The sequence below is a fragment of the Pagrus pagrus genome (genome assembly GCF_965226575.1).
Source record: "Pagrus pagrus genome assembly, chromosome: 4".
Classification (NCBI taxonomy): domain Eukaryota; kingdom Metazoa; phylum Chordata; class Actinopteri; order Spariformes; family Sparidae; genus Pagrus; species Pagrus pagrus.
Window position 1 is genome coordinate 7,984,531 of NC_140188.1, and position 25,252 is coordinate 8,009,782.

General features: G+C 42.3%; 1 protein-coding gene across 4 annotated transcripts in view; it reads right to left on the reverse strand.

Moving 5' to 3' along the window:
* The window catches only part of frya (furry homolog a), a 61,056-nt gene that overhangs the window by 11,937 nt on the left and 23,867 nt on the right, over positions 1-25,252 (reverse strand). For all 4 annotated transcript variants that reach the window (XM_084350857.1, XM_084350854.1, XM_084350856.1 and 1 more), the window contains exons 4-45: positions 24,348-24,487; positions 24,133-24,223; positions 22,843-22,922; positions 22,669-22,749; positions 21,612-21,780; positions 20,176-20,268; positions 19,983-20,081; positions 19,244-19,345; positions 18,835-18,938; positions 18,018-18,126; positions 17,829-17,915; positions 17,457-17,628; positions 17,225-17,357; positions 16,900-17,007; positions 15,785-16,040; positions 15,382-15,564; positions 15,199-15,285; positions 14,457-14,716; positions 13,812-14,001; positions 13,427-13,551; positions 12,937-12,994; positions 12,664-12,755; positions 11,890-12,062; positions 11,254-11,414; positions 9,624-9,734; positions 8,983-9,137; positions 8,535-8,637; positions 7,694-7,865; positions 7,097-7,353; positions 6,865-7,011; positions 6,580-6,751; positions 5,461-5,551; positions 5,286-5,368; positions 4,692-4,842; positions 4,146-4,249; positions 3,753-3,938; positions 2,764-2,965; positions 2,142-2,263; positions 1,854-2,041; positions 1,341-1,435; positions 670-1,250; positions 396-493 (exon numbers count right to left, since the gene is read on the reverse strand). In XM_084350857.1, coding sequence (XP_084206983.1) covers positions 396-493; positions 670-1,250; positions 1,341-1,435; positions 1,854-2,041; positions 2,142-2,263; positions 2,764-2,965; positions 3,753-3,938; positions 4,146-4,249; positions 4,692-4,842; positions 5,286-5,368; positions 5,461-5,551; positions 6,580-6,751; positions 6,865-7,011; positions 7,097-7,353; positions 7,694-7,865; positions 8,535-8,637; positions 8,983-9,137; positions 9,624-9,734; positions 11,254-11,414; positions 11,890-12,062; positions 12,664-12,755; positions 12,937-12,994; positions 13,427-13,551; positions 13,812-14,001; positions 14,457-14,716; positions 15,199-15,285; positions 15,382-15,564; positions 15,785-16,040; positions 16,900-17,007; positions 17,225-17,357; positions 17,457-17,628; positions 17,829-17,915; positions 18,018-18,126; positions 18,835-18,938; positions 19,244-19,345; positions 19,983-20,081; positions 20,176-20,268; positions 21,612-21,780; positions 22,669-22,749; positions 22,843-22,922; positions 24,133-24,223; positions 24,348-24,487 — 6,171 coding nt within the window. The remainder of the gene's footprint in view (positions 1-395; positions 494-669; positions 1,251-1,340; positions 1,436-1,853; positions 2,042-2,141; positions 2,264-2,763; positions 2,966-3,752; positions 3,939-4,145; positions 4,250-4,691; positions 4,843-5,285; positions 5,369-5,460; positions 5,552-6,579; positions 6,752-6,864; positions 7,012-7,096; positions 7,354-7,693; positions 7,866-8,534; positions 8,638-8,982; positions 9,138-9,623; positions 9,735-11,253; positions 11,415-11,889; positions 12,063-12,663; positions 12,756-12,936; positions 12,995-13,426; positions 13,552-13,811; positions 14,002-14,456; positions 14,717-15,198; positions 15,286-15,381; positions 15,565-15,784; positions 16,041-16,899; positions 17,008-17,224; positions 17,358-17,456; positions 17,629-17,828; positions 17,916-18,017; positions 18,127-18,834; positions 18,939-19,243; positions 19,346-19,982; positions 20,082-20,175; positions 20,269-21,611; positions 21,781-22,668; positions 22,750-22,842; positions 22,923-24,132; positions 24,224-24,347; positions 24,488-25,252) is intronic.

Consider the following 25,252-nt stretch of genomic DNA (forward strand, 5'->3'; position numbering starts at 1 on the left):
GCTTTTTACATTTCAAGCTTCTACTGAAGTTTTCCGACTGAAGCTTGGAACATCTGTCGTCATGTTTTATGACATCATCATTAAGCGATTCATCTAAATTAGTTGAGAGTCCTTTTTAAATGAAACCAAGTTTCTTTATTGAATATTTTTAAAGGCTAAATGGCAACAAATATGGACTGAAGCAGAATATTTCATTAGATAAAAACATGTTGTGAATTTTGGAAATGAATGAATAGACATTAAAAAGACGCTGTGCAGCATTCAAATGCTGATTTGGAGGTCAAATGTTAACGGTATGAATGAAGCTTTGAAGCTTTGAACTGTTCAGTCCAACCCTACTTAAAACATAATTATCTTTTAGCTAAAATGAGGAAAAGAACATTCATGAATCAAACCTGCGCTATCCTCTCGGCGACATCTCGACAGAACTGCGATGGGCCGTCAAAGTTCTGCACGAGATGTGGAAGCAGGCAGAGAACATTCAAGGGAAAACCTACAGGATGAAACAGACAAGTTGATGTAATGTTTAACGTGAAAATATTCACTTCACGAGCTGTGTAAAATCATATGGATACAAGGTTGCAGCAATTTAGTTTTTTGTGTGGATTTTTACCAAATGTAACACCTGCACTGAATAACAGAATCACAATGTTCAGATTATCTTTGTACCTATGGCTTGTGAAGTGTCCACGACAGGCACTCGTGACACAGGTGTGAGCTGGCAGAAGAGCTGCAGCGTGAGGTCAGTGGTGGACACGGAGGTGAAGCCCTTCAGCAGCAGCTGCTGCAGTCCAGTGAAGCTGCTCCATCTAAGCTGGCTCTGCAGTTTCTCCAGCTTCTCCCTGTTCTCCGGTTTGTCGAGCGACAAGTGGCCCAGAAGCTTATTCAACAGTCTCAAAGACATCTGATACTCAAACTCAAAGTCTGACTCCATCAGCGACACCGCCACCCAAAAGATGGTGGCTAGCAGGTTGCTGGGGTGGTTGATGTTGGTTGGGTCGGTGATGTTGTCTTTAGATGAGGACGAGCTGCGGGTCCTGGCTAATAAAACCTGCTGTTCACAGGCTTGGATACGGTCCAGTGTGGCGCTGCGAGGTGGATCAGAACACCTGTCCGCCTCTCCAAACTTCTTGGGGACAGAAGAGCTCCTCTGATGTCGGCTCCTCTCCTCTCTTCTGAGGTTAAGCTGCCCGGTGCTCTTCCTGTTGGACAGCAGCTTGAGGCTGGTGAGGAAATCTGGAGAGGAGGCTCTGCAATCAAACAAACAATAAATTAGTTCAATTCATTTTGATGAAAAAATACCTTCTTTCGTCATAAATATATGTAGAGGAGACACAGACCTTGTCAATATAGCCATGAGATCATTGTTCTTGAGACAGTCAGCCAAATTATCCACCACAGACTCCAGTGTAAGTAAAACTTCCATCACATAGCCCTGCAGGAGAGAAAAAACACTGCAGAGCTGTCGAGGACTTTCTTGTATTTTTGTATCATTTAATTAGAACAGAGTATGAATTAGTTAATTGTTGACAAATATAGCTTCAGTGAAGGTAGAGAGAGGTTTTGTTTTCAATGCTGGGTTTGGATTTGATGGACAGGTTGAAGGATTAGCTGATGATGATCTAGGATTTCTGCCATTAGATGATTATTGGTTTTAATGCTGCGTTCAAGTGCTCATAAGAGGGTCAAACATCCAGGGCATCGAAGTCATTAACTGAAAGCCACTGAATTCATTCATGTGATACTTCCTTAAAAACAAACTCAGAACACAAATGATCCAGTAAATCAATATAAACTGTTTGTAGTTCACCAACAACAAAACACTTAGCTCCACATACACATGAAGCACTGACCTGCACTTCTTCTCCATGTTCACCGACCACTTCCACCAGCCTCGAGAGCAGATCAGAGACCGCGTGGGCAGAGATGGGCTGGCGGAGGGCTCGGAACACCTGGAAGGAACGGCCGGCATAGTGACGCGACGAGCTGCACAAGGCCGTCTGCAGCGCCACGTCGCTTAGCTGCTGCTCCAGGTGGAAATCTAACAAAGATGGAGCAATGAAAACACAAATTATTGAGTGGTCTTAAATTAATCAATCAACTAATTAATAATTACTGCTAAGAAGATATTGAAGGGTTACCTGACTTGGACTCTCTGAACACAGATACAACATGTCGCAGAAAGTTCGTCAGCTGTCCAGTGCTTTTTGAAATTTGGTTCTTTGGTGAAATGTCTTCGTGGCACCACAGTGGTCCATACGCTCTGTAAAACAACAGTTTCCTAGTTATTAACAACACACAGTATATTCTCTAGTCTGTGTTAACAGCGGTACAAAGCATGTATTCAGGCATTCCTGTGCTTCTGTTTGAAAGTATTGTCAGACTTAAACTGGAAATTGAATAAACAAATTCCAAAACATTTCAAAAGACTTAACAAGATGACATGTTTTTACTGCAATTTCCATTATGTAATCTTGGTAAATACCAGCAGCCTCAACTCATTTAAATATCAAATCTAATCTACCGATCCATTGCACTTTGCATACAGCACCACTAGGTGGAAATCTACATCAAGATATAGAGTAAGTAAATCAGAGGGATATTTCTGCCATATGATATTCATTTACCATGTAAAATCAAATAAGTAGGGACCGAGTAAAACAGAATGCCCATGTAGTAATATCCTTTATACAATCACAAAGTGATCGCCAAATCCTTGCTTGAGAACTGGAAATGACTCTGAAAGCATATCGACATCAGCACCTTGTCGTCAAAAACTCAATGAGCTTGTTCGTCTTCTCGTCCATTTTACTGGAGGCCACCAGCTCCTCCACCTCGTGTGAGATCTCCGGCAGGTTGTTGCTGCTGCCGCCCAGGCTCAGACTGGATGACGTAGAAGAAGAGCTCAGACCAGAATCTGGCACAGGAGACGCCTGACACTCCCGCAGGAAGTCGACACATCCTCCTGCACGCAACAAATAAACAGGAGTGTGATCAGAATCAGGTTTGATTTCATTTTGTAGTGTGTGAGTGTAACTTGCAGCTGGAGATGGCAGGAGTTAATGTATGAAGAGAGCAGCATGACCCGTGTTTTCACATGTCTGGAATTTGAATCCAATTAGCCTACTGACTGTATTTATTTGATGTGGTGGAGCTGACGAGTTGAACTAAGTTGCTACACAGCTTATCTCCTTGTTAACTTACAAACATCTGTACAAATACATTAAACATGGGAGTGAAGCTGTTGCGAACACTGAGAAGAACTTAGATGTTTTCTTTGGATGTCAGTGGCAGCGTTATTCACTATTTTTAGCACGGAAGTTGTATTCAAATGGTCAAACGGACAAAGGACACTCACATTTCAAAACGTCTAGACGTTTGCAAAACAAATTATCTGCAGGGGGAGGAGGGGAGCCGAACCAGCGTATCTGAGCCCTGAGCAGATGGCCCCAATTTGGGCAAGAGGATAAAAATAGCAGAAAGGAATGCTTTAATCAAGACCTTTGATGTCCTCTGTGCTCAATATTGCTTTTGGCACGGTGTCCAAATATTTTCTCCACAGATAAGAAACCTATCCATCCTCTGACAAGAATGTTAGTCATTCCCCCCTGATGTTCGAGTTTATATTAGCCAGAGAGATGAGCAATGTGTCAAATGCCAGGCTGCTCTGTCAGCTGGACCGAGAACTACTCCAACCTTTTGGCAAAGTGTGAAAGTATTTGTAGTTGAAACACAAACAGGTGAATTTTTACCTGAAGGTAAATACTCTGGCTGCAGACTTGGTTTGCAGGTCAGGGTCTTGGTGCCGTTGATCTCACGCGTCTGCAGCAGGACTGAGGCGATGGCCTGGAAGTTGTTGTTGCAGGACAACGTGATGAGCAGGTGGAGGAGGAGACGTTTGCTGTGCTCAAACACCTCCGGACGGTAGTGATCCATGCCTGAAGAGAGGAACAGAGCAGTCGGCCTGTTTCAGATCACTGGGAACTCAAAGACAAGCTGCTCTTTGTTATAGCGGGGACTACTGACGCTGAAGTTTCTTCTCCTGATTTCACAACCTTTATCTCACAGTCCTAACTTTATCTCAGTCATGATATTCATATTGTACAGATGGTTTTACAGGGTAACTGATCATAGCGTTAACTCACCCAAAAACAAGGCATGAAGCAGTAAAGGCAAGTGCATGGCCCAGTCCTCCCTCACACTGTGGTCCACAACCATCTCCGTCATGAAGATGACTGCTATATTACACCTATAACAAAAAAAAACATGTACTGACGAGTTGAGGGGTGCTGGTTTTATCTGCAGGCCTTTGGAGGTTATTAAAGATCAACGATCAGTATGATTGCAGCGGCTTTGGAGGTAGAGCCATTATCCACCAATTACAGGGTCTATGGTTTGATTCCCATCCCCTGCAGACTACATGTCAAAGTGTCCTTGGGCAAGATGCTGAAGCCCAAATCGCTCCTAGTGTGTGAGTGTGTGTATAAACCAAAGGTAACAAAGGATACCGGATTCAAAGATGAAACCAGTTCAAGTTGTCCTTTTTGGACCACAGGGGAATCTTTCGCAAGGCTGAGCAGCGCCACCTTATCCAGGTCTAAATAATGCATTCATGCTGACCAGCAGTAGTTTTGTCTTGACATCTTATATTCGACTACCAAATTTTGCACGGATGTGTGCAGCAGTCTAACCTGTGCAGTGGTCCTCTGGGAGTGATGGTCTCTGGCAAGAAGTCCACCAGCGGAGCCCAACATCCTCCATTCAGAGGCATGGGCAGAGGATGAGGCTGGTTGGTCTCAATGACAACCATCAGCCAATCAGCATAGGGGGGCAGAGGTTCACCTAAATGGTTAGAGAGACCGATGACATTTAACGAACACAAACACACATTTCATTAAAAAATAAGAGTGTGTGGACGCTCTGTAGCAAATGAAAGACAAGAGTTGCATTTAAAACTACTTTTTATTCTTAATTATTCCTTAATTACTTAATTATTCTGACTCACAATAGTCAGTCACTAATTCAGACCAACAGAGTGTAACAAAGCTGTTTTTGGGTCACTGGCAGCAGTGAAGAGGCCCTGGGCCTGACTACTTTTATTTCAGTGCCAGTTCTCACAGAAGCCTTTTAAGAACCCCAGGCGACTCTGCACTGCTCATGCATTATCAATGACACCATGCCGCTCACCATCTTACCCTCCAGCCCCACAGCCTGTGTATTCCACACTCACCAGACCATGACAGCCACATTTTTTAACAGGGTGTCTGGAGCAGAAATAAACTCACTCTTATCTTCATCGTACGATCCTCCTGAGCTGTTGCTGTAGCGTGATTCCAGGCGGTTGTGGGCTCGCATTATGTGGCTTAGCCTGAGGTCAGAGAAAAAAAAAAAAAAATTAATGATGAGTCTCACTGGGACTGTAATTAATCTAATGATAAGCTCTAAGATACTTAGGTCTACCTCTCTTCATTCTCCTTTACAGTCTTGGCATCATCTGTGTCAGGAAAGCTCTCCTGGCCTGGGACGACAGTATTGCTGCTCGATGTGGTGCCTAGAAATGAGACCAAAGAAGAGCATTTTAAAGTCAAATGGTCGTCTGATGAACTTGAACATTTTCATTTGGAAAGTTGCATTGTAAGTTTTCCTTTTTGAACCTTATGGACCAATCAAACAGCTCAGACTGGATTCAATTAAGTTGACAATGTTTAATGAGATCACGTCTTGTTTGTGACTAATACCAGCTTCTGCTAATTATTACTGTTTGTATTGTATTGTTATTATATGTTTGTTATAGCTTTAAGTTGCATTTGTTTCTTTTATTATAGATTTGGGGCGCTGGTCAGGTACCGGCCCTCCTTTTGCTATCTGGGCGCAGGTAACGTGGGAGGGTTTTTGGTGAATGTTGGGAACTCAATTTGTGGTTGAGACAGTGTTTTGCTCACTATTTAAGCTCTTTCTTTCATTCATTCATTTCATTTCTTCTCACACTGCACTTGGGCTACAAGAATTGTGCCTAAACTGGGCTAAACCCGACTTTAGTCTCTGCTTGCCAGCCTTGTTCCATTGCAGGGTTATTCCTGAGTTTGGGGGGTTTTCCCCTGAAAATCATTCATCATCACACATCATTATAGAATGTGAACATTAGTCACATGTTTCAACAGACATTTAACCCTGAGCTAGTAGAAATGTGGTGTGAATCATGTAGCGCTGGCCTCAGCTTAACCTCGGTTATCCTGGGGTCAGCTCTTTTGCAGCCCTGGGCCAAGAATACACCGTATGAAAAGCCCTTTTGAGTGAATTAAATAAATAAATCTGATTTTTGAAGTGACGAGAAGTGAGCTGGAAGCAACCACTTCATCAGTGCCTGCGCCAATTAATGTCAAAAAGACGACAATGAATTTTAACATGAACGCTGCTTCACAATCACTACTGGGATCCAGAGCAAACACACTTTTCTACGGTTGGCTACTAAGTGGTTCCACTGGATCAGTTGGGATTTCCTGGTTGGTCGAGTTTCCCATTAAAACAAATTCAACTGGTGTTCATTCTGTTCAGAGAGACAGAGTCGTTAAAATGTACCTGAAGCTGCTGTGGAGACTTTGTGGCTCGTGGCGGTGAAACGATAGAAGGGAGGGCTGTCACAGTGCTGCACCACCGGGTTGACTGGATCTGTTTGTTGTAACTCAAATATCAGCTCCTCCATAGTTTGCATGGTGTTGTTCCGGCACAGATAGATCACCACCTTCTTGATCTGAACAAATATGTCACAGGATATATTCGTGAGAAACTAGAAAAAGCTAAACATAAAAGACAGCTACATAACATTTTCCGGTTGGCCGAAATTATATAGGAAAGATATCTTACATATGGCAGGAGGGTGGTGTCACTGCTCACACCACATAGGCTGATGAGAAACTGCAGTGTGGTTCTCAGATTGTTGCTCCACTTCTCGTTGCTGACTAAAGCATTCCATGCGTTTTCCATCTCCGGTCCAGGTAGATCATCTCCATACTGACCAGAAAAGAACATGTTAGTTGCATTGACCATAAATTACCGATATCCTAGATTTGCTTACATTTCCCTGAGGTGGCTTTACCTTGGCGGTCATGAACATGAGGTTATTGAGCACCATGGATGTGGCCTGCAAGGAGCCCCAGCCTGTGCCCTTCAGTTGATGGGATGAACTGGTGCTGATCGTGCGGCTTGAAGCGTCATAATCTGAGGTGCAGGGTGTAAAGACCGGGAGCAGCAGGCCGCTATCCACCAGCTCGATGTTACCGAGCCAAGGCAGGAGGTAGGTTAGCATGATCTGCCTCCCATTGGGATGAGTGGTGGGGAACCTCTGGCTAACCTCTGGAACAATATCAAAAAAAACATCAGTGTTTATATCCTGCATGGAAATAAATACATACTGCATACTCAGTTTTAACCATAATTGCCAGTTTGATCGTGATCCACATATGATTTCAACTTAAATCTGAGCGTCCCTTAATCGACTTAAACTCTCAGTGTTTCTGTGGTTAGTGGAGCGTCCATAGATACAGTATCTTTAGAAAATGAACAACCAGCATTTAGTGGCAAGCCATAAGAAGATGACAAGCCTGCACGCTGAAATACCCCGTGGCCAAACACACACACACAACATACACACACACACACATGCGCACGCGCGCAGCACACATGTGACACAAACCTGAGAATAGAGGAAGTGTGAGTTCAGGGTACATCCTGGCCAGCTGGCTGGAGAGCTGAGGCAGGGAGACACTGTACAGAGGCGGCAGTGGGCCGTGGGTGCCATAGAGGATGCTGTTTGGTTTCGGCTCTGCGATCCTCTTAGAGTACACAAACAACTTAGCCTCCAGAATCTGTTCGAAGAAAGAGGAGAAACATGCGATTTATCCATCTGAAGGTGTCTTTTGTAAAATATGGCCAGAATTTGAAAGTAGCTGCAAAAATATAGGGGGCAGCATAACCCCAGAGCTGCAGCTCAGTATACTCTTTGCTGTAGCCACCTTCCATCAGGTTATTACCTTGGTTGTCCATGAAGCTAGTGGCCATATTAGCTTAAGTTATTGTGGATGAGACAAACCAGTGGTGAGTTTTCTTTTGTTTATGTCGAGTTTGAATGTTTTTCTTTTTTTAGTAAGAAAAACAGATGAACAAATAATTCCTTTCTTGACATTTTGAAAGTTCATTTAGTACTATCGCTTCTTGAGGTACAAAGTGGTTTTACGAGACAGGACCATGCTCCAGGAAGCACGGCAGGCTTTGAAGCCAGTTTTTGTAGTGGCCAAACCGTGCGATAATGTTGTTCACTATCATAATTTAAGCCATTCTGTCCAATAAAATTTGGAAAAGTCTAGAAGAGCTGCATGATTGAATTATTTTGTCCCCATTCAAGTTAGCCAGGTGCTGAGCAGCTTCCATACAAATGTGCATGTTTTAAGCTAAAATCCTGGTCATATTTTACACATTGCCACTTTCATCACAGAAATCTACACAGGACATTGGGCAACAGTGCTTGTGTTTCTCACCTGCATCAGCTGCATTGAAATCTCATAGATTTCTCTGTTGGTGTCTGACGCCTTGAAGAGGACCAGATTCAGCAGAGTGACTATATCACTTGGGTAGTTTCGGCTAGTAAGGAAGGAGAGAGGGCAAAAATAACTATGAAGTAATGTTTCTGCATTAAGAAATCAGTGCTGAGTGCTTGAGTTCATGTTTCTGAGATAAAGCAAGAGAACTTCAGACAAACAGGGAGCTCTTTAGGAGGATTAGCTGAGGTGAGGCTTTAGAGTCTAAGTGGTTTCCTCACTTAGACAAGAAATCTGCGTGATCCTGAGAATACAGTATCTGAACTAAATAGGACTCCACAAAAAGAAATGAAGATGAGAACAAAACTGTGCTTTTTAAAAACCATGTTCACAGGCAGCTGACCTCTACTAGCTGAACAGATGACAGGGAGATTGTGAGGTTTTGTACCTGCTGCCACAGACTGTAGCGATGGCTTTGAAGCAGCCTGAGGCGAGCTGGTAGGAGCCTGTGTAGCAGCGATCCACAGCCCAGTTGAATAGGTTGACCTGGTCGGCATTGAGCTCCAGGAGCAGGATGACCACTTCACAGCCAAGCTGGTGGACCTGAGCCAGGAGCAGACAACAACACAGACTCTCTTGAATTTCATGTCTTTTTTTAAGGATTCCCTGTAGACCTGATTTTATCATGACCTATTTTTGACAGATTCAGGGATTGAGTGTAAAATGATTCCAGTAGCTCCACTTCCATCATACAAAAAAGGCAATAAATTGCATTTTCTGGGCAACCTGCCCAGGTAATGCTACTACTCAAAGCATGTACTGATAGCATGAGGGCGAATGTGTAAAATAAACAAGCAGGTACTTTATCTTGTATCACAGTAAACTGAAGTAAAGACAATATTAGACAAATTTATTTTGAAACAAAACTCTCTTTCACTACTTGCCAGTGCTCCTGCAAGATAATGGTGAGCACTTGGCAAAGTCGAGTGTTGGGCTTTTACAAAGCCGGCTTCAGCAAGCTATCAGAGGGGCTTTCTGGGTCAGCTCTTTGTTTCAATGCAGTGCAGTGGTAAAGTATTGGCCACATACCCGCTGATCCTGGCAGGCTAGTATATTATCCAGCCACTTATAGAGGTATCCGTCTGGAGAGAGGCCAACGTTATCAAACACAGGCCCGCAGCACAGCACAGCAGACATGGCCTGAAAGAGCAAACAGTCAACATCACTCACTCTGTTATAGATTTTAATACCCAAGAGAAACATATTCACAGTCCTACTTTTTCCATTCATCTTACACTGGTCCACCCCCAGAAAAAATGTTGTAAATCATTGCAAAATAACACATATTTTATCCCAATGTGGTCTTTCAACACAACACTGGCCAAGCAGAGTGTTGTAAACAAAAGAATCAAATATGAAAAAGTAAAAGTATGGAGAGAAAATATAAATTTGGAAAATATAAATCAGTGTTTTTTATTATCCTATTGCAATAAAATTAATTTAATTAAGTATGTGCTAGCATGGCTCTGATGCAGCAAGCAATCTGCAAACTAAAGTTATAAAAATACATTTAGTGGAGGAAAAAGTACAAAATTCGCCTCAAAAAAGTAGTGCAGTGAAATAGAGTAGCAGAAAATGAAAAATACAAATAACTTAAAAATTGTGCTCAAGTATAGTACTTGAGTAAATGTACTTAGTTACATTCCATCTCTGGCCAAGCCAAAGTGGCTGCCTCAAAGTTTTCTTGAATATCTGACTGGCAACTGTGTTGTTTACACTGCACACAGCTCAGGATGGTTACTCATATTATGTGAGATTAACCTAAGTCTGTTGTTTCTTCAGAACTAAAGATAGAACTGAGAAATGCAAAAACCTAATGTTGGTGAAACCAGGATTGTCTGGGTGGAGCACTTTCTCATGCAAGTTTGTATTTGTCTTGTGGGTGGAGAAGAGTCCACACCAAACAAGAGAATTACATTTGAAGAAATATCTTGGCTAGCAGAGATAGGATGGGAGGGATTTTCTCTAATGCAGCAGATTGTTGGTGATCCGGGGGCTCGTTTCACAAAAGATTTATGCTCAACGAAATAAGTTAAATCTTAAGACACAAAAAGCATATTTCATTTTTACAATAGACACAAGAAATATGTGGACTTATTCTGCAGTTTCTTTCTCAAATGCATGCGTTGTAATTTCATAAACAAATCCAGAACAATCCACTGCTAAGTTCATGTAACACACACTAAAATCTGGCTTTTTGTGTTCAGTGCAAAAGGTTATAATTGGCATTAATTCTTGGGTCAAATGGTTCTGCGGTAGTCATGGGTATTTTTATCGGCTCTAATTGGCTGTAATGGAAACATGACGCCCAGGTGTACACGCTAATTGTCCCTTTTCTGGCATGATGCTATGATGCATGTTGAGGTTACGGACGTTGGCACGTAGCAGCAGTTTGAACATCGCTCAGTTCTACATTGAGTTTGAACGAGAGACTCAAGTAAAATATGTTAAAATAAACCATTGAACTATTGTCAACTCGCCTCCTTGTTACTTTCTGCTGTCCCCTGTCCTCTGCAAATTTGTGAAGTTAAACTACTTGCAATGGGAGAGGAGTCAATCTTACATTTTTAGCAGGTGTAATAAAACAGCAGATAAGTGCTTATTTTGGAGTAAAAAAAAAAGTTTGTGGAAGGCAGTACATTGCAGAAAGTGTGTTTACCTTCAGGGCACAGTATTGATATCTTGTTATCTGGTGATTCCTGTCACTGTAGCGGTCCAGAGGGGTGAACATGATGCTGAAAGGGCCGGCCCACTGACTGAAGAGGATGAAGAGGTGATGCCGCAGGCTCTGCTGTGGAAACAGGAAGCGCCTGTGGTGCACTGGGGAGGGAGACAAGAAAACCTGTTACAGGTCTGCTCATTGAGAGAGTGACAAGTCAGCAAAAATATTGAAGCATCTTAACTCTTAACTAACTACTAAAAGTGCATTTTCCAGTATGATAATAAGGTGTTGTTGTCCCTCGACGGATCATTAGCCATTCAGTGGGGACTTGTGAATGCTTGGCAACCCATGACTCATCACATGTCGTGGCCTGCTATGTCCTTAAGCAGCACTACTTTTGCAGCTCTGTTTGGGCGACGTCCAAATCAAGATCAATGTCAAGTGTCTCGTGCTCCATGTGCTGAGCTAACAGAGGCCAAATGGAAGCCTGTTATATAACTCACAATCCACAAATTGATGACAAGGACGGATGGATTGTTTTAGTTATTGAAATAAAAGAACTGTATTCAATATGTTTCAATCTGACCTGCAGAGCATTTTAGTGACAAGAGAGCCCTTTCGAGCTGAGTCTACCTGGTACACATTGGATGAGGTTGGCCACCATGGCGCTGAAGTGAGCTCGGATGTCCTTGAGGATCTCTGCATCTTTGTCATTCTCAGCTTCCAGGAGCATCCGGGTTAGATCCACATACTCCAGGAACAGAGCGCCCAGAGCGAGGGTGTCACGTTCCAGAGCTCCGTTTGTACTGTAGGATCACAGAGAAAACACGGAGACGCCCAATGAAAAGAAATCACAGACCAAACAGTAGGTAAGAGTAATATTTCAGCTGCTTTTTCAACATCTGTCAACATGCAAATAATACTACAGCCATTCATCATAAGGGGTTATATCAAGGTTATATCCTGATGATCATATTTTGTCATTTTAAACTACGTTTTCAACCAAAATACCTGGAACTTTTAGCACCAGGAGCAACTTATTTTTAAGGAAGTAAAAGCTCCTTCTGCCAGCTCCGTGTTTATGAGTCAAAGTACAATAAACAAAAAAAAAAAACTGGTTTGCAGCTGCAGATTTTTAAAAAATTGTTAAAAAAAATATACTAAAAAGCTGCAAGTACACAATCAATCAGAAATGTTGAGTGCTGCAAGCCAGACCCCAAAAGTTCCTGTACTTTTAGAAAGTACTTTCCAGAACTACAGGAACCTTTTAGGGGGAATTATAACAACTTAATTCAGACCCTGGTCCCTCCGGTGGAAACAGCTTTACTCACTCTCCCCCCTCAGTGAACTATGAGTGTGATACTGTGCAGTGTGGATCTGTAATACGTCAACTAATGCCATACTGACCTGTCACTAATGACACCTGCATCAGCCAGCAGCTCAAAGATCCGCAGCAGCTGCAGTCTCAGCAGGTCCCGTCGCTCACGCCGCTTCTTGTTCTGCGAAAAATCATTACGGAGAATCTTTCACGACAGAATTCCTGGTAACAATATCATTAATCTATATTTAGCGACTGAGATATGCGTCAGCTCTCTGGTAGAATTACAGCCTGCTATCTCGTTCATTAACAAATTAAAACAAACGGAAATATTGTAAATGCTGCAATTGCAATGAACCAACCTCAGGTCTTCTTTCTAACGCTTCTTTCATGAGGGGATGCAGCTCCTCCACAAGTTCCCTGTGTGCAGACGGTGAAAATACAAACAAGTTAACGCTGAGGTAAATGGACAAAATTTAATTGCAATGAGATTATTGCTACTTTTTCAGGAAAAAGAGATTTGAGCTTAAAATAAAATCAGATTTTTTTTAGGGAACAATTTAGATGAAGCTGTAAATGGCAACAAGGCACCACTCAAGTATAATCCCCTGTTTATCTCTCTCCACTTTAAATCCACACAGATACAGGTCAACACGCACTTAATAATGGATTGTCCTCTTAACTTTCATTTGACTGGTCTTGCCCCATTAAATGAGACAAAAACAACACAATCTCCATCTTGAAACCAAGAAGTCAATCATATGCAAACATTTTAGGAAGAAAAACATATTTGTGAGAGGAAAATTTGAATTGAACTTCCCCAGATTAGATAAAACAGGGTTCTTGATATACCTGAACACAAGGGAATTGGTGCGACCAAAGCCCAGAACTAAAGACTCTGTCAACTCGATGCTCTCTGCCCTCATCAGTGGAACCAACTGCTTCAGAAGCCAAGCCACAGATGGGCTCCCGATAACCTGAAACATCAAACACTGACGGTTCAGTCACACAAATAAACCTCTAACGCTGCTTGAACACGCTAATTACACAGGGCTGCATGGAGATAAGTGTGTACAGTTGAGAATATATCAGCTTCCTGTTCTATTCATGTAAGGTAGCTGCTGTGAAATGTGATGCTTTGAGGTTGAATGTCAACAAGCTCCATATGAACACCTGATCCTGGAGAGACAAAGCACTGGGGAGAATTAATAAGGCCAGAGGGCGAGGAGGTAGGTACCTTGTTATCGTAGCTGACGCCGCTGTCAGGTGTGGCGGCGGAGATCTCAGGTGTCGATGCTCTCAAATGGCCGGAGCTCATGATACTGGGCTTGGCCACCCCGAAGCAAAGGATCAGGTAGTTTCTCCACAGGGTTACGTAATTGTCCCCGCCGCCCGACGTGTTGGTCTTCTTTGCATACACTGGGTTACTGGTGAATCACACAGAAAGAAAAGAAGATTATTTTTATCTGAGCTGTTTTTAACAGGGGGTGTCTTTTTCATACGCAATGAGGAACTGGGGTCAGGTGGTCAGGTCAAGTATGGATGTACAGAAAATAGAAAATGGAAGAAGTGTTTCATCACTGGAAAAAAGGTCCCATATTATCATTTTCAGGTTCATGCTTTTTATTTTGGGTGTTTTGCTCATAGTGTCCATTGCTGCAGCACCTCCATTCACCCCCCTGTCTGTTATACTGCCTGCCCCCTTCCCAAAACCAGTCTGCTCTGATTGGTCAGCTCTCACAGGCCTGAGCGGGCACTGCCCACCATGTTTCTGCATGAGCTCTGCCGCTGTTTCTGCTGGGGGCATGGCTGACGGTGGTGACTGTATAGACATCACAATGTTATAGAAGTTGTGATGGCAGACCGCAGTGTTGACACTTACTTTGGGTCTACCAGGGGCATGAGCATCTGCATCCGAGTGAAGGCGTAGGGCCAGGCATAGCTGAGAGCTGTGGGGCAGTGCTTAGGCAGGTTGTCCTGTCGGAGGAGGCTGTACACACACAGCACCCAGGGGTCCTTCACAGACTGGGCAAAGATCCACACGTGTGAGGGGCTCCTGATGTCATAATGACTGTTGACGAGCAGCGCGTTCCACTCCACCAGCCACTGGAGGTCGACGTGGTGGCCAGCTGGCAGGGCGGCCTGCGAACAAGCAAGTGGCACAGCAGGGTCAAAGGTCAGGGGTCATGACTGAATTAGACTCTTCATCCGCATGCTTAAGAATAATTATTTAAATGTGAATGAGGAGGGTATTAAAAGTATATTTAGAAACACAGTTCAATAATGCATGTCAGGACACTATTATCCCATTCTCAATAAATCTGTATTCCTAGCGTCATGATGACAGCTTGATGATTACATAAATGAGAGTCAAAAGGCCAACAGCTGCTCAGTTCCAGATGTTCTTTCAGTTTTTACATCACGTAACTAAACTGAGCTTCTGTCTTGCAGTCGACGTAACAAGCATTTGCTGTTCTGTCATGTTTAAACGACCCTTGGTCTTTTCATAAAAGTAGCTATCAAGCATATCCTGTGAATAAAGTGTTAATAAAAACAAAAGCAAATCAACTGTAGACACATCTCAAGTGAGACTGAATCACAAAGTTAAGCTCCAAACAACTCACTGTGTCAGAGACGGCAACGTTGACGAAACTCTCCAGGATTACAGGGCTGAGCTGGTCCATAATCTCTATCATTGGTTTGTCATCATCCTGCAGGTGAATGCAGAAAATCGCAGTCTGTAAACACAGTCATCAATCTTTCCTGTATTCTGTCAGCCGAGTTTAACTCTCATCTCATTTTATTACCTCAGACTGCCCGATGGTCATGAAGAGACTCCGTATCTCTTTGAGGATGGCGACAGCGAGTCTGCGGGTGCTCAGCTGACAGGAGCAGAGCAGCACGAGCGCCAGTCCCTCCACGGCATGCAGCACGGTGGAGTGAGGACCGCGCTCTGCAGGTATCTTCAGACTCGAGCCGGTCTGCAGCAGCTGTGACATAAACATCAAAATAAGACAGAAGCTGGTTTCGCGGTTGCGTGATTAAAATGACACCGAAGTACATTACATTTCTATTTCTACAGCGGGCGTGAAAGCAGTTGATAGCAGCAGCAATCAGAAGAGCAGATAGCAGAAACAAAACACAAATGAGTCACATCATAATTGGGCTTTCCCACGTTAATAGGCACACAAACATGTCACAGCTGTGTACCTCTGCAGTGTGTACTTTAGCGGTGTCATAGCTCTTCCCTGGGGCAGCCAGGGTTAGTTTCCACTGTGTGAGCAGTTGCAGTAGTAATTTGAGGGATGTGTCTAACAGTCCCTGGTGAGTGTCTTGGACCTCCCGTAACAAGAAGTTGGTAAATCCGAACAGAACGTCGTCACGCCAGTCGGAGAAATCCACCAACAGGCTTTGCAAGGAGTTCTGGGCAATGAGTCGCAGCTCGTCGTCCATGTGGATCGTTAATCTGACAGAGAAAACATAAATGTAACAGGCATGTTTATAGGAACAAAACTTATCTACTCCCCCTTAGACTGGACTTTTACAGTGCAAAAATCTTATCGGTCTCATCTGTGATACAAATCTGACGCGCAGAAACAAGAATTAAATCTGTCGGCTGCAAAAAGCAAGATAAACTGTCAAGCTTTCTCACATCAGAAACAATCATTTAGTGTAAGAAAATGAACTAAAAGACCTGATCAATATTTAAGCTATGGTGTTTTAGAGTTTGAAAGCACATTTTTTGTCAGACAAAGGGTTTGTCAAATGCTATTTAGATAGAGATTTAATAAAGTCTTCAAACACAGAATAATTCAAATTTAAACTTCAGTTCTTATATTTATGTTTGTTATGTTTTATTCATTTAAGAGGGGATAGTGCACATTAATAAACACTGATTTAATAAACATTAGCACTTAAGTACAAAAACAAAAGAAAACAATAAAATAACCACTTCTCAAGATAATGAGCATGATTGATTGTCCAGTGACCACTGTTTTAGACATTGTTTTTAAAACATACTGCATATTAAAGGAGCAATATGTAAGAACTGCTATTAGTGAGTAAGCTCAGTTAGCTGTGCAGTTAGCAGTCCTAAGCTGACGTCAAAACTGTTATTTCTTTACATTCTGTTGATAGTTTTGATTTATTTTTTCATGTTTCCACTAGAATTCTTACATTTTGCACCTTTATTGGGCAGTAAACAGTAAAAAAAAAAAAAAGTTTGTCACACAAACTTGGGAAGCAGGAAATTCAGGTTCACCTTCTCCTTTCTCCAAACAAACATTAATTTAACACTTGAGTGGATTTCTAAAGAAATGACTCACCGGGAGAGCAGGTCTATTAGCTCTGGCTTAGACATCCCGTCGGGCAGGATGCGGGGAATGGCAGCGACACACGTCCTGAACAAGTCGATCTTGGGCTTCCTTTCACCTCTGGAAAGGTCAGATTTCAAGTTTAACTGCAAAAGCTGCTTTCAAGTGAAAAGAGATCGGGTATTGTGATAAATGGTCGTGAAGAGTTAATTAAGGTAAGGATGAGTTAATGACGGGGCTGGGAACACATTTAACATTCCTCTGCTGAGTCATTCGGGATTATTGCCAACTTGAAATGTTTTGACAGTTGGGATGACAAAGTGCTGTGAGCACGTACGTAATCATGTCCTCCGGCTCCTTGTTCAACATCTGAGCGTTAGTCATCATCATGCAGCGCCCCACCTCCTTGTCAAGGTGTCTGAGGATGTTGTCAATAGCTTTCCTCACATGAAAATAATACTGTGACATCCCTGGAGGAGATGAGAAAGGGAAAGTGTCGCCGTTACTCTTCAAAAATAATGCTCTGTGAGTGATTTCCAACATCCCTGACCAGAGTGTGTCTCACTCACCAATGACTTTGGCCTCGTCATCTGTCAGAGTCTTGCTCAGGTACGTCTTCTTCACTCGGAGTGTGTGCCCAGAGGGTAAAGTGCAACCAGTGTTAGGCATGGGAGGCTCGCCGTCCTTCTGCTGCAGTTTATCGGCTATGACCAGGAATGCTCTCAGACCAATATTCATTCTCTGCACAGAGAAGAAACTTCAAGTTCAGATGTTTGTTATCAATTTCCAATACTGCATTGTTAGTCCTCCAGGAAAGCTGAAACACCACTTCAGCAGAGGACAAAACAATTCAACCAGCTGTTACAAAAAGTTACATAGCAAATGCATACTTTCAATAGTTTTCTAGAAATGCATAATTTAAGTGAATGATGAATGAGCACCTCTGGATTAAGACTGAAGGCTTTTGCAGGTTTTCCAACACAAAGAAGGTCAAATATAATCTCTTTCATGGCGAAATCAAGTCTTTCCTGTAAAGAAATAAGAAGACAAGTGTGTTTAATATGATATTACGAATGACTTGAGATTAGTGGTTTTAATTGAGGATTGCATGAAAAATATAGTGTGTTCACCTGTGCAATAAACTGGATGATCTTGACAAAGATATTGAGGGGCATGTCTCTCGGTACAACACTGCGGGATCCTTTGGGGAATAGTGTTGTGACTATGGTGTTGAGGCGACTGTGGACACAGAGAAGAGAAACCATTATGAGGAAAGTTTTATAAGTTTGCGTAAAATTACACAGAAAACTGTGTTAAATTTCTTTGTGTAGTATTCCTCTGTCTCGAAGGAGGTTTATTGTTAGGACGAGTTTATTTTGGGCCTAATAAACAGGTTTAAAAAGCCTGGCTTGACCTGTTTGGGATTTCTCATGTGGGCTCAGCCTCATAATAACGGCTGTAAGCTGCTGATAAACCTGTGGCCCACCAGCACTGACAGTCTGGTGTAGTCCTGACCCCAGGCCTGCATTCCTGTCACTTATTATCCACTAAGATCAATAAGACGGATGGAAGGTTTGCGTAAAACTGCTAGTTCAATTAACCTTTTCGTTCCAAAGTATTTTCACAAATATTTTTCATGTGAAATGTGATTCAGGTCATGACCTTCATCAGCTTCTCAAAGTTATTTACAAAAACACCATAACAAGACCGTAAAAACATCTAGCAACATCTAGCTAGCTGTCGCCATGCTTCACTCAGCCTGCGTCAGCGCCACCACTCTACACTTTTCTGCCCATTTTTGAATTAGCCGGGAGTTAAGTGGAATCAGGCATCGCTAAGATCACACCAGCCGGAGCCAAAATACTGAGCTTCACAACGGCTCTTCAGAAACCTGTGGGTGACATCACGGAGACAATGTCAATCTTTTACACAGTCAGTGATATTTACCCCTGTGTTGCAGTGTTGCTCTCACACTTGATTCTGATCATGTAGACCCACAGCAGTCGATACAGGGACTCCAGCGCAACACGCGCCATTTTAGGGTCTCGACTCTGCAATGAAATTTAAATTTAAAAGGAAATTAATGACAAGTGGCAGCCTAAAAGTGAGTAGATTATCATAGATAAAAAAAAAAATACTGTCATACATGTTGCTTATGTCATTTATTTAATTTATTGCATATAATCAAATACCAAAAAAACAGGTAGATTATCAGGGTTCTGTTTAATTACTGAAGTGGTGATAAATAGTTGGTGCTACAGAGCTGCAACCTTGAGCCTTTGTGTATCCAGATACTCCTAAACACAAAGACCGCTGTAGTCTGAATGAAAGGTTGATGGTTTCCAGGTTACATTACCTTGAGATTTGAGAGGCAGTTGTTAAGGAAGACGTGCCATCTGTTGAGGAAGAACTGCTTCTGGCTGACACACAGCAGGCACGTCACCAACGGGTAAAACGCCTGCGTAGAGAACAGATCTTATTGTTTCAACAGCTTCACATTGATTTAAAAATAGGCTGAACACTTATAGTTTCCACATCTAATATTTGAGGTTGTCCTTTGAGTGGATAATTTCAGGAATTATGCATTATCTCTGAACCATATCTGCATAAGTGCAATTCAAGATGTAAACCCGTTTCCCTTTGAAGATTTTTTTCCTTTTCTTATGCTTTTCGCTGACGACGCATCGCTCATAAAATGTGGCTTTGAGGCATAATCGCTGCCTCAGGGGAATGTAGACCTTCTTTAAGAGCCAACTGCTGTTCTATAAGGGTTGTTGTCTTTCTATTTCACCGTGGAGTGCTGTGCTGAAATGCTTTTTTGAAGACACACAAGAGGTAAGGTCCATTACACACTCTTCTTTATCCTGCGCAGCTTTCATGCTCATATTTTATCCTCTGAAAAGGCAGCTTGTCTTCCGTCATAAATTATTTCTAGTGCAGACAGTGACGTCGCAAGAGAACATTACACAAGAGTGACCTTGAAATGCTTGAGGATTCACAGAGACCACAGGCATCCAGGCAATCTAAGCATGCGGCAGAGGTTGTCAGACAGGGCCAACAATCAGTGTCAGTTTGTTTTCTGCAGGATAACTAACCAGCGAGTGCTTCTTCCTGGAGGACAAGTCCAGGGTTGTGTCGTACAAGCTGTCCACAAAGTTCCTCAGGCAGGGAACGTTCACCTCATTCTTCACAGCCTAGGACAACATCACACACAAGTGGTGCTTGTTTCTTATTTAAATCAAATATTTTGTCATGCATGCAACACATACTAGAGGAAAAAAGACTTACTGCTGCAACAGGAACCAAAATTTCCACAAAGAGTCCAGCCAAGGCATGTTTGATGTCCTTGTCCTTGACTTCCAGGAAATACTGGGCACACTCCTGCAGAAAAGAGAAAAGTGAAGGGTACAATAAAAAAACCTGTCACTTTAAATCTGCTACAAATCTAAGAGAGTGAAAAGAGTTAGCCAAGAGATAAACAGACTTCTGTATAGTGTATGGTCAGAATTGAATGTAATCCACAAACTGCATGCCAAAGCTAATAGGAAACATAGTCAAAGTGAAAGGGCAGCATATCCTGACAATCCTGAGAATGTTTTGTACAATTTCTATACACGATGGCAAACTTGCCAACACTCCTGTTTTTCATTGCCCTCAAACAGTTTCCTCCCGAAGTCATAATTCTCCAGTATTTCTCCCAGTTTATGACAAATTTTCACCCCCACTGTAGCCTGCTGTTGTGCCTCATCCTCCTCAGTAAGTGAAAGATGGAGAAGTCAAAGAAATACTCGAGCTAATGCTGGAAAGAAGAATCCCAGTTTCTTAAGCAAAGCTTTAAAGGAAAGAGGAGTGCAATTGGTAAAATCACAGTCTAAATTCACAAAAAATGAATGAATGAATGAAATATTAGTGTAATGCCAGAGATTCAAGTAAGTTCACACCAGAGGGGAGAAATATTCTGCATTCTTTCCAGAGAATTTAAAGTAAAATCTCCTCTGAGGGGAGGTTGGTTTCAAACTCCTTCCTAGTTTTGAGGTCTCAAAGCTGGCAATAGGCATGTTAATGATTAATCATTAATTGATAAATTGCCATTAAGAATTTACAAATGTATTAATCGACATACAGCGATGGGCACAAATACACAAAAAAGTATCTTGTCACACATTACAAATACTTGAGAAAATGTTTAATAACTATAAAAGTAATTTGCAATTTAAAAAATACAAAAAGACTCTATACAAACTGATATTATTACATTTGAGCCATTCAGTAGCCTCAATATAGGCTGGATTTTGTTGGGCCAGTTGTTGAATAGACAGACGGGAGATCTGCAATTAAGCTCAAGTCATTATTTTGTTATTCAGTTTATCATTCGAGTGACTTGGGGTTTAGTTTATGTGTCCTTTTAACTCCTAATGAGCCTATTCTGATTTTGCACGAACACAGATGCTGTGGTTGGAACAGTTTGGTGATGGAAATACGTCCATCATGTTTCATATATTATTAATGATAAACCAATAATTTCCATCCCTAGGTAGCATGTATGCACAATGTTGACAGAAGCCTATATTGAGGTCTCATCTTGAAATACACAAATCAAAAGACAGCCAGTAAATGAGTAAAGAAAGTGCAAAGTGAATGTGTAGTTTATGACATATAATCAGCTTATACTGCAGCTGGTTTATGATAAACATCTGGGACCCATTCAAAGGAATCTGATGTACCTGCATGAACTGAAAAGAGGCTTCAAAATCCTCGACAGGATACATTTTAATTCGGAAGAACTTGACCCCCATGATGAGGCTGATGGTGCTCTGGACTACATATGGACTCTGCTCTTTCTGCCGCAGCTCCTTCAGCTCAGTCATAAACTTCTTCTTCACAGCAGGAAACCTGAGAGAAAAAACCCAAAATGAGATTCTATATAAAGACATGCCTGCACAGCTCAGTCAGACAAGTCCTAAATCAGCACTTTCACAAAAAAGTTCCTCGACTCGGAGTCGTGACGCCGAGAATATGGTGACAATATTCAGAAAGCACGCCTCCTAAAATATCATCCCCTCGCCTTATCCTCAAAAATGCGGACTGCGAGTCTGTGCCCCAAGATGAACCCCTCATCCAGCACCTGATCCCTCGCCCAAATTGAACCAGAGATGGGATTCTTCAGCTGGTCTAAATTTAGAAGACAATTCATCATGGAAGCTCATCCCTTAACCTCTTCACTTTTGGCTAGGAGAGTACTCCAGCCACTGAAAACAGCTGTTTCTGCTGCTTGTTCATGTGTTGTTTATTATCTCTACAGACACAACTAATGATTGAGAAACCACATCTTTATCTGAATAATTTCTGTTTACCGTAACAATCTTGACCTCTTTTCTTTCTTTCTTGACCTCAGAGAAAAGTAAAGACCGCTATAAAAAGCCGCTCAGTGGAGGAAATTAAGCAGAGCGCACTCTGGAACAGAGGTATGCAGTGTGCTCACCAGCCATATCTCTATTTAAAGGGTTTGTTCCTTGCTGCAATAATCTGAAAACTTCAAATAAACAGACATCAATTTCCAGTCCTAGTTTGGTGTGAAAGGGACCTGTCCAAAAGTGTGTCGTCTCTACAGTATGTTCCAGTCTCCTGAACCGCGAGATGTTTTGCAGGAAGGCATCAGGAATGGTAACACACCATTATAATGTGGCATGAAACCAAAAGCCAACAGAGCAGAGACTGAGAGTTTAAGAGAAAAACAATGATGTTCAATTACGTAATCACAGTTCTGTCTTCGCTACTTACTTGGACTGAGCTAGTACTCCGATGATTTCAGCATAGAGGTCTGCTACAGTGTGCATGTTGCCAGTGTTAGGACCGTGATACCTGCAGGAAACATGAGACAAAGAAATCAAACCTTGGAGACATTCAAAATATGACAGAAAAAAGGAACAGTGGTGGAAAAAGACAATCTCTTACCCTTCTTTGTATCTAAAGTGCTTAAAGGCTAAGTTAATGATTTCATTGACCAGGTTGTCAAGGACCGGGTGGAGCGGCATCTAGTTAAGAATCAGGAGAATAAATGTTCAATACATAATATCCACAAACTTTGGGAACAAAGTTACTTTAGGTCGAAGTAAAGGGACGCTTCAGCCAAAAGGCGAAATACTTTTTTCCCTTTACCTGTAGTGCCTGTTATCTGATTCTTTTGGAGATATCGGCTAAAGAGATGTCTGCCTTCTCTCTTTCTGGAGCCCAAAGCGCCAAAATATACATTTGAAACACTCAACAGCAATGTTACTCAAGATAATTCACAGATCTTGTTGTGAGCAGTTTCATGTAGGAACTATTTTCTTTCTGCCGAACTACATCCATCAACCGTATCACTGTGCCGAAGGAAGCGTGCAGCTACTCATGGACAAGAGGCTCGTGCTCATGGCAGCGTGGGATGTAAACATTAATGGCGTCCTCCTTGGCTGAGCTGTCACAGTAGCTAGCTTAAGATTTCTAGATTCAAAAACTTGAATGACTCCTATAAAAATGCACACAGTATGTATAAACATAGAGTTCTCTATGCTGGCTTAGCTCAGTGATTTTCCTTGTTTTATTCAAATCTGTTGGAGTTTCTCAAAATATTATGTCCTGACAGACATGAAACTTGATATAAACAGTATATCATGTATCATGCACAAGCAAATTTACACGTATGATACTCTTTTTTAATCCCAACTTTCATTTCACAGTATACCTTGAAAACAGTGCATCGCTGCAACCCTTGAGGGCAGGGAGGATAAATTATTGATGGATAAAAATAATTGTGGGAAACCGAACAACAAACAGGAAACTAAAAAGCACCAGCTGCGGTGCGTCGGGTGGAGTCGTACCTCTCCTTCTTGAATTAATTCATGTGAGCTTGTTATGTTAGTCAGCTGCAGCCTCTGGTCCACGAGTAGATGCAGCTTCTTCTGCGCATTAATTACAGACAGAAAATAGTTCCTACACCAAACTGGGTACAACAAAATCTTTTGATTATCTCGAGTAACCTGGTCATTATTTCTGGAAAGAGACACTGTTGTCGGAGAGAAGGCAGATATCTCCAAAACTCTGCAACTCACACCAAAACAATCTAGATGTTAATACAGCACTAGAGGTAAGAGGAAAAATATCTATTTCTGATTTTGGGGGGAACTGTCCCTTTAATTGTGATTTATATCATAAACTACTAAGATAAACTCAGAGCTTATGTGCACAACAGTCAAGTCAGGTCACCTGTTTCAAAACTTCTATAAGTACAAGAGAGAAGATGAAGTCAATGGCCAAATCCCTCCTTTCAAGTAGGTAATCTTTCTGCTGCTCGTCGCTATTAGAAAGAGACAACAAGAGAAACAGGTTTGTTACAATCACACAGAACATCATTGTTTTTTTAACACATTTTCCATAGGTGACACACTGTTGCACGCAGAAATCAAGTTAACGACTCTCACTTTTTGGACTTGGTGTTGGCTCGCGGCCGGTACTCGTGCAGCTCCTCCTCGAGTCCATTTTGTCGCTTGTACCAGTCAAACAAAGTGCGCAGGATGGAGGGGAGACAGTACTCAGCCAGAGAGCTCATGGTGCTTATCAGCTGCAAGAAGGAGACATACATCGTGCAAATGCATGTTTATGTTTGGCAGTTAACATACCAAAGTGAGAGATAGCAATCAGCGTTTCCTTTGTTTATTTGTGAGGCAATTTAAACAAAAAAAATCAAACAGCAAAGAAGAATTCATTAACATTTCATCACATTTTCTACATTTGAACAGAAAACAGGGCTGAATTAAATGAGGCAGCTTTTAAGTAAAAAGCTACATTAAGGGAGAGAGGTGAGACTGAAGGGTGAGCTGGTCCTCATAGAGACGAGGTGCCCATGGGGGCAGCCTCCCTCGGTCTTGGGGGGAGGGGGAGGGTGAGGGGAAAGGAAGGAACGGGTGGGATGGGTTGGGCACACAGGAAGGGAGGAGAGTCTGGTCGGACCGGGGGAACACAGCGAGCCCTTCATTCAGCACGAGGCTGGAGAATAATCCTGGCTCTGTGTGGCTGCTGAATGGCCTCACGCAGCAGCACAAACACACCCCTGTGGCTGTGAAAGGGCCTTCTCTGCAGAGCCACAGACCTGCTGGACACACCTAGCGCAGAGCCGGTGCCAGCTCTCAAGGTAAACACTCCTGCCCTTGACTGGAGCTGAAAGGCCTTTTTGGGATGTGAGCAGGGTTTTCACCCATCAGCTCTTTCATGCTGCAGTGCATTAGAGCAGTATTCAAGATATGAAAACTTGCGTAGGTGCTCACGGGGAGAAGCCAAACAGTTAAATGTTTGTCTTTCACATAATCACTTGCAGATTATAATGTAA